At 33.5% G+C, this 9,375-nt stretch overlaps 1 protein-coding gene across 1 annotated transcript; it reads left to right on the top strand.

Annotated features, from left to right (window-relative positions):
• Nucleotides 1–3,127: 3,127 nt before the first annotated feature.
• On the top strand, nt 3,128–8,551 carry LOC148601784 (uncharacterized). Its single transcript, XM_088556720.1, has 5 exons — nt 3,128–3,226; nt 4,587–4,691; nt 4,969–4,983; nt 6,852–6,953; nt 7,795–8,551. The coding sequence occupies exons 1-5, from the start codon at nt 3,149–3,151 to the stop codon at nt 7,798–7,800; spliced, it is 306 nt and encodes a 101-aa protein (XP_088412846.1). The 5' UTR covers nt 3,128–3,148; the 3' UTR covers nt 7,801–8,551.
• The last annotated feature ends 824 nt before the right edge of the window (nt 8,552–9,375 follow it).

The raw sequence follows: 9,375 nt of genomic DNA, 5'->3' as shown, positions 1-9,375 counted from the left end.
ATGCAATTTCAAATTAATTTTAACAGAAATAATCGTAGATCGTAAGTATAGTTTTCATAGTTCGTGTTTTCCATGCTAGAAAATGAATATAGAAATGTATTGCAAAACAATTCAACATTTGTTTAAAAGATTGTTGACAAAAAACTAAATAGTTTAAAGTTGCAAATCTTTTTCCAAAAAGCCTCTTTCAACAATTTGTAGGTAATGTTCTATAGAAATGATTAGGGCATTTTAGGGTGTATCTTAGATAACGTGTAAAGAAGTTCGGAGGGCCTCAATTTTCTTTTAATAATTCAAAATGTCAGATGCGTAATCTTTAAACTAATTTGTGAAAAAATATTCCATAGACTCTTTCATTTTATCAACCGATTGTGAATCAAACATTAACTCTGAATAAAAAAAATGAGATCTGACTAGTACTCTTTCAGTGCATCATACACTCCTTTAGCATAACAGAAAGATTTGATATCTTTATGACTAGTTCAAACATTTCATAACCGTTTTTATTCAAATAGATAATAAAACAATATTTATATAAATAAACATTTACAATTTACTGTTTTTAATGTTCGGGCATATTCGTGTACTTGGCTTAAGATGTATCTGAGATGTCCCATTAATGAGGCTATTTCTTTTACCGATCGTTTATTTTACAGAGTTTGATCTTAATATGTTGTGGTGTTTATTTTTAAACATTAACATTTCTACATAGATTGTAAACAAAACCCGTGTCAACATGGTAGATGCACCTCAACGTCGACGACTTTTTTGTGTTCATGCTATTCAGGTTATACTGGAAGAACTTGCAACACAGGTACCAGAAATTGTTTGTACAAATTGTGCTCCTTTACTTGCTGACCTATTCCCTCACTCTTATGAGGCTGACTTTATAGCTGATCTAATCAGAAAGAAAGAATATCGTTTGGCTAGATCCTTTAATCTCAGTTTCCGCTATATAGATGACGTATTATCTTTAAACAATCCTAATTTCGGGGATTTGATACATCGCATCTACCCAAAAGTACTTGAGATAAAGGATACTACAGACACTGTGAAGTCAGCCTCATATCTTGACCTACACTTAGAAATCGATGGTAAAGGAAAACTATTGACCAAACTTTACGACAAACGTGATGACTTTTCATTCAGAATTGTCAACTTTCCTTTTATCTGTGGCAACATCCTTTCGGCTCCTGCGTATGGAGTGTTCATATCACAACACATACGTTGTGCCAGAGCTTGCCCAAACTACGCAGACTTTTTGTATCGCGCTAGAACTCTAACGAATAGGCTTCTGGAACAGGTTTATGTTGCTACAAGTTTGAAGTCATCACTGCAGAAGTTTTATGGTCGTCATCATGAACTTGTGGACCGTTATGGTGTATCCATCAGCACCATGAAAACTGATTTATTCAACGGGTCATAGTTTTCCTTTCCTCGTTTGTCTACCCCGGACTTGACTTTTTATGAGCAACTCGGCGGGTGTTTCTAGAAAAGCAGAGGACGCTTACCCTACCGGTGCACCCGGTCCATGCTCCTAGTTTTTAGTTGAGTCCGAGTTGCTCATTTACTTTTGTTACTTTGTGTGTATGATTTTGGTTGCTTTATGTTCTTTGTTGTGTGTGTCTGTTTTCCATGTCTGGTCTTTGTCCCTGGAATGCATTCTTTTGATTGCCGCTATAACCTTGGTTCCCTTGATTACACTTTGAAAATATTAAAGCACGTCAATATTTACTTTTACTATATAGTTGATTTGATTTCCAATTTGTTTCATAAACATGGATTTTGCTATCATTTTCTAATATTACTCTTCAAAGAAACAGCATATTCTCTATTTCATGCAGCGGTATACAACCCCTTTCGAATTTAAGGTCAACGATGTTAATTGTGATATCGACAAGTGTCAAGTACATTACTTGTATGGGAACATTTCCCATTCTATGATATATGGGGGATTGGGAATGGGGAGGGGTTATTGGCATTTTGTAATGGGGTGGATGGGGAATTGGATTATGAATAACATGTTTATATATAAAAAATATATCAAACTAAATAAAAAATAATGTTGAATAATTTGAAAATATATAATTTAATTTTATAATGTGTAAATTTTTATGAGACATATGCAATGGGGATGGTGATTTTTCTATGGGGAGTGGGGATGGGGATAATGGGGGGATAAGGGATTGTATATGATGTTCCATGTGGGAAGTCTATATAATTCAAGAGCAAGGCAAAAACAAAAAAAGATAACAAACAACACACAAAACAATATGCAAAACGTAGAAGAAAAACCTAAAAAAAAATGCGATTGACTGGCCCAGATTCCCCATAGTCTGTGGGTTAACCATGCGTTAAGTTTTTCATTTCTGTAATTCATATACTAAAATAGAATAATAATAGAAAAACTGTAAGCAATGCTCTCTAAATCGATACCATCACTCCAGATTTGATAACATGCAACTTTTGTCCTTCAAATGAAAAACAAATCTAAAATAAAATGAGTTTGCATAATGGTAATATGTATTAAAGATTCTGTGAAAGTTTCATTAAATTCTATTCAGTTATGTGATAGCTTTACAGTATGCAAGGAAGCTAATCACAGCTTGAGTTGTACCATTAGCCAATACAGCAAGTACATTTGATTAACACAATATAAATGTGTTCTAATTTTTATTTTCCAGTGCGAGATCGTAAGTACTTTATATGTCATGATAGAACTTTAGGGATATTGTATGATCTAAATTCAAAGTTTTTACTGGAGTCCGAGTTGCTCATTTACTTTTGTTACTTTGTATGTATGATTTTAGTTACTTTATGTTCTTTGTTGTGTATGTCTGTTTTCCATGTCTGGTCTTTGTCCCAGGATTACATTTTTTTATTACCTCTATAGCCTTGGTTCCCTTGATTACTCTTTTAAACAGTGCCCAATCCTCACACTTACTAAATCAAAATTAAAGTATCAACAAATCGATTATGGGCCATCACATGGATCGCCATCTCATAAAAAATTCGTGGAAGCCATATAATGAGCAAATAAACTAACAAAATAAGTTCAGACCCATTGATTTTTGTCTTCATATCCAACATTATGACATTTATGACGCCTGAGTCTTTTCAGCATGCTCTCCAGACCCATGTCACGGTCATGGTACTTGCTACAGCCATGCATCAGATGTCATGTGTGCTTGTAATCCTGGGTACACTGGTAGATATTGTTCATATCGTAAGTATTAACTTAAGTACCAGCCCATATAAAATTCATACATTGTCCATAATTAACCGACTCATGATGAAGAAAAACTCACAAAACAAACAATGTTTTTTTCAGTCTACATATGCTATGTTTTACGTAACAGTTGTCCATTCCACATTCAGATACACTTATCTCCCACTAAAATCAACCAAATCGAACAAAATCAAGAACGCTAACACTTGCAAAGTGCTAATTTCATGCACAATCTATATAAATTTTATCTCAAAAGCGCAAAACCAAAAGGAAAAACTACGACTGATTATGTGGTCTGTAAATGATTCTGAATAAGAAATATAAGATAATTCGGTGAGTTTTTGACATGCATGAATCACCTCCTGTCTGATTAAAAAAAAGATTGCGACTTAAACTCAAAAGTACCAACCATAACTATTGCAAATATCGATATGCTGTACATGTGTTTTAAAGAGTAATCTCTAATAAGCTGCATTATAATGAAATAAAAATAGTATTGTATATACGCACTCTAAACCGTCGAAATAAGAATACAAATCCATTACCGAGAGGTTTTACCATGTATAATACAAGGCATAAAGTTATATGAACTCCAGAAACTGAATTTACAAGTGCGATCAATAGTGATAGACAATGTTTTAATTGTTTATTGGTTTTATATTCCTCCATTGCAAATATAGAAATAGTAATCAAGGAAACCAAGATTCCAGCGGAAATCGAAAGAATGCAAAACATGGACAATGACCAGTCATGGAAAACAGAAAACACAACAAAGAACGTATAATAAATAAAATAATACATATAAAGGAACAAAAGTAGATAAAGCAACTCAGATTCAGAATGGACCAGGTGCATCGGTAGGGTAAGCGTCCTCTGCTTTTCTAGAAACACCTGCCGAGTTGCTATTAAAAAGTCAAGTCCGAAGTAGATGAGAGAGGAAAGGAAAACTATGACACGTTGAACAAATCAGTTTTCATTGTGCAGATGGATACATCGTTACGATCCGCGAGTTCACGATGACGACCATAAAACTTCTGTAGCGATGACTTCAATCTTGTAGCACCATAACCCTGTTCCATAAGCCTAATTGTAAGAAGTCTGGCGCGATACAAAAAAGTCTCTGGCAAGTATGAGTTGTGATATAAAAACTCCATATACGCATGTGCTGAAGGGATGTTGTTACAGATGAAAAGAAAGTTGACAATACTGAATGAAAAGCCCTCGCGTTGAACAAATGTATAAGATGTCTAGAAGGTTATATCAAACTATTAAATTTCCACAAAAAAGTATAGATAATTAAGTACATTGTGTATTACCTTTTTACGACAACTGACTATAAAATGTCTCTTGTTTTTAGGGGATCACTGCACTGACGGTACAATACGCTGCAGAAACGGTGGAACCTGTCAAAATGGAAAGTGTACATGCACGAGCCAATATACTGGAGCGAACTGTAGTACAAGTATGCAAACAATCTCTTATGTGTAGGGAACATGGTTTCTTTTTTGAAAAAAATCTATATTAAATCAGTTTGCAGCCTTCGTTCCTGATTGAATACATAATAAGATATATTGAAACAAACATTTCTTAAAGAATCTTTTGGGAACTTAAACAATGCATCAAATTATCTTTAATTGATCATGCAAAGGGAGATTCAATGGTAATAATGATAAAACTGGCAAAGGAACAATACTGTATTTTTTTCATTTGTCGACTTTACATTTCTATTTTTCTTACAGGAATACCTATTGATCGTGAGTTATCTTAGTTGATATTCATGGGACATATTTTAAACTAGGATCTTTGTTTGTATTGTTAAAAACGTCATTGCCTAGTTTCTTCCTGGGTGATTAATTGAACAAAATGATTTATAAAAAAGATGAAATATTTAGCAAATCGTCAGGGTTTGATCAAAACAGTTGTGTGGTGTAGATCCTTTGACAAAGGTGTTTCGGGGCAAGTCAAAGGATCACTCCGATTAATATATGTAGTAATTACACCACCATAATGTGATTACGTTGAAATTACACAAAGATACATTTATATTTCATTTGAAATCTTTTGTTGAATTCCTGACACGATATTAGTTTATTGCTGGTTTATCTAGTTCAAGATCAAATGCTGTTCTATAGTTGATATTGCCCAATGTTTATAGGAAATCTCTGTTATCTGTAATTAATTAATTAATTTGTCTTGAATAATTTTCCACTATTTTTGCATTATTTAATCTACGTCATGGTGTTTTGTTAGATTGAATGATATGGCCCAAATGTGAATTGTTTTTTGATGGCACCCCTTTCTGTCTCGTATCTGGGAGCTGCATTATTGTTGCTAGACTGTATTGTATTACACTTATTGCAATATGACGTGTGCTGCTGGGAATTCTTACCCATCCGGGGCACCTAATGTCACTACCGGCTTTTTGTTGGTGTTCATATTACTTGTGCTTTTTTGGTACGCCTGTTTTCCTCATCTTCAGTTTTATGTGTTATATCTTATATTAGCTCCACTACATTGTGTATGTAGATCGTTTTTATTTCCCGTTTTCACGTTCTGGTCAAGTGTTTGGAATTTTATGTATTTGAATTGTCCCATTGTTCACTTGTTGCTATTTTTGCGGATATGTGGATATCTATTTCCTTATAACCGTAAACAATTATGGGAGACAATAATTGACGTTAAAACAAAATTGATAATCAAGACAGAGACCAGGCATGGGGAAGAGTAATCAAGAGGACCAATATTATGGCGGAAATCAAAAGAATGTAATCCAGGGACAAAGACCAGATTTTAAAAACAGATACACACAACAAAGAACATTAAATAATCAAAATGATTCGTACAAAGCAACCAAAGTAAATAAGCAACTCGAACTCCACTAAAAACTGGGAGCATGGACCAGGTGTACCGGTAAGGTAAGCGTCCTCTGCTTTTCTTGAATAAACCGTCCAGCTGCTCATAAAAAGTTAAGTCCGGGGGAGACGAAAGAGGAGAGAAAAACTATGACACGTTGAACGAATCGGTTTTCATGGTGCAGATGGGATCATACACAAAATGAAAAAAAATATAGAAAACATGTCAAAAAATAGTTAAGACTAAGAGAAAATGACAAGGCCGACTTCATTAATGATTATGAGCATGAGCTATATGTATGATAAGGTAAAATGTTTAGTTGGTACGATATCAAACGAATTGTACTTGTTTTGAAGATATATGACACATGCAAAAATGCCCTCATATAAGGGATTATTGCCATTTTTGTATATTTATTCATCCGGCTTGACTAATAGATTTCTAATCCATACGAATTTAATCTGTTGCATTACACCCACTAACAGTCTACTTTCGGTCCGACATTTAGTGATCTGCGCAAATCACGTTGTGCAAATTCGGAAAGTAACCGGACATCCGACAACTCATTCCGAAGATAAATGCCAATATAAGTCCACTAAGGTTTACAAGATCCCTCAACTTATGCATATGCTTAGTGACAAGTCTATCGATTATGTCTCTTTTGCTTATAAGTTTGTTCTCTTCCGACTAATACCTGCCTTTCCATACGTCATATTTTTATTATATACAAAAGCCTTTGTAACGATTTGCTTTAATGATTTTTTTATAGATTGTAGATCTAACCCGTGTCAACATGGAAGATGCACATCGACGTCGACTGGTTATCATTGTTCTTGTCATACTGGATACACCGGACGATATTGTCAAACAGGTATTAGAACATATCTGTGATAATTGTTGAGTTTTTACATTTACGTTCATGAGGACGCATTCGGGTATTATACTGACAAAAATATAAGAAACCAAGGTGCATGTGACGGAATCTAATCGAAAGTTGTCTGAATTGAACAATTCCAACCTTCATATTACAATCATGCATTTTGAGTATTCAGCGAGAATAAAAAAAAAGGTCAAAACATCCACTATTCTATGCGTCTCCTTCGTAGCACAAGTGAACAAAAAAAAAAGCGAAACGATTACATGTGTTGGATATTCTGACGTACCATAATTTGTTCTTTGGCATGTGTGAAGCAAGAAATATGCAATTAATAAAAACCGTTCAGAAGAGTTTATTCGCTCTTTCAAAAGAAAAAGAACACAGAAAAGAAGATTAGAACGAATGAACGAACTAGTACTCATTTTTCGGTGTAAGGATAGAGCATTTATTATAAGACATTTTACAACAAACCGGAAACAATTAACTGTAATTTTAACGGAATAATAAAACCTAGTTATCCCACCATTACCTACGGAAATGCCTGTTGATATAATTTCGTCTGTTTCTAACATTCCGGTGTTTGCTTTGATGTTGCCTTTCGTTGTATGAACATGCTTTTTTTTTCCTTTTCACTATTCCCTTGAGTTTTTGCATATCAGTTTTACTCTATATCAATATAATTATGATAGTATGAAATCGTCTAATTGTACTATTTATTGCGATAAAAACGTACGATTATAACTGTTTTCATATATTAGGTAATGTCTTTCACTTATTTATTAAATGATGATATAAAAAAAGATATTTATGTTTTATTATGGCCGTCTTTTTTCAGCTCTAGACCGTAAGTGATACTTTTCAGATAGATAAACGTAGTATATTATGACATGCATGTCGACTTATTATTGCTTTAAAATGCTAATATGAGCATCAGATAAGAGAAAATTATACACAATGAATACTTTAAGACACAAGAAAAAATACAGACATGATAGGGCAGATTCTTTCGGTACATTTTGACCCACGAACACCAAGACATGTTGAAACAGTGTATTAAGTAATTCTGTGTGAGAACCCGGCAAGGGGTGGCACATCATATTTCTCAGTTTGGTCTTTTTGTCTCGAACATTTCAAATACATCTAGAAAACAACTATTAAGCTATTTAAATTTCTCCCTAAGCATTGGTGACGTAGATATTTTTTTACTGCTTATGATTAGAAAAACCTTCGGAAAAAATTTCCCGCCATTTTTTCATAGTGCATTTTAACTAACTTTGACCTATCAATATCTTACAAACGCAAACTTTACAAACACTTTGACAGTAATTACTTGAGGTTATGAGGTATAAATACTTGGATGATGCAATAAACTGTCTGTGTATTTTTTCTTCATGTGCCACACCTGATACACATTTTGCCTGATTCTTGGACGTGTGAGTACTTAACAAGCCTTTCTTGTAATATTTCTTCCGTATCAAGATTTTTTTCAGCATGTTTACCTGATCCATGCCATGGGCATGGTACTTGCTATAGTCACGTGTCTGACATCATCTGTTCTTGTGATACTGGATATACCGGGAAATATTGTTCAGATAGTAAGTGTAACATATGATATCTCAACAGTAAGAAGTCTGAAGTTCCCTATTCGAAGGTTATAGAGAAATCTGAATAAAAAAATAAATAGTTGATTTCACATTCTAAATCAAAATTTTAAAGAGTAGATACATGTATTTATGAATCACTTATGTATTTTGAAATCTGACATTCGGTTGAGGTTCCTTATAGGCTTAAAAATTGTCTATCAAAATTATATTAATTTAAGAGATATTATCGTCTCCTAAGTTTATAAATGTACAATTTCACCTATCCTAAAAATAAAATTTAAGACAATAAAATGAGCACTAGTGATTTTTTTTCGCCAAAATTTTGTCTTGTACTACTATGAAATAATGTTAGCTGTCCGTTGTCTACCCCTAAAACGTTTCATGACGAAATGCTATTTTAAACGACAAGAAATGAAAAAAAAATAATCCCACTTGAATGCAAAAACATAATGTAACTGATATTGAAACGCACTATAACGTATGATATGAACGTGAAGCTTAATCTATGATAACAGCTTCTGAAGGGGGAGGCTACTGGAATATTGATGAAGGAGACAATGCAATTAACATATGAACTATAATTGTCATTTTATCGTATTGTTTTAGCTATAAGTCTTTTTATTATACTTTTTAGCTATAAGTCGTAAGTACATTTTACATTTAAAGATACCGTTTATTTTAGATGGTGATGCAGTGAAACCTCTCTTAACCGAACCCCATTTGGATTTTAAAATGTGTTCGGTTTTCACAGGTTTACCAAAGTTCAAAATACATTTAAATAATTGTAAAAAGGTTTTCCAATGTGTCTGTTT

This window comes from Perna viridis, chromosome 12 (genome assembly GCF_037379345.1).
Source record: "Perna viridis isolate PV_CMFRI_1.1 ecotype Kerala chromosome 12, ASM3737934v1, whole genome shotgun sequence".
Classification (NCBI taxonomy): domain Eukaryota; kingdom Metazoa; phylum Mollusca; class Bivalvia; order Mytilida; family Mytilidae; genus Perna; species Perna viridis.
The sequence above is the reverse complement of the archived record's forward strand: the minus strand, read 5'-3'. Positions and strand labels throughout refer to the sequence as shown.

Excerpts from the sequence above, each read along its gene's own strand:
- LOC148601784 (XM_088556720.1), top strand. The coding sequence starts at position 3,149 with ATGGTACTTGCTACAGCCATGCATCAGATGTCATGTGTGCTTGTAATC. Across the intron at positions 3,227-4,586 it reads TGGTAGATATTGTTCATATC|GGGATCACTGCACTGACGGT; the intron begins GTAAGTATTAAC and ends TCTTGTTTTTAG.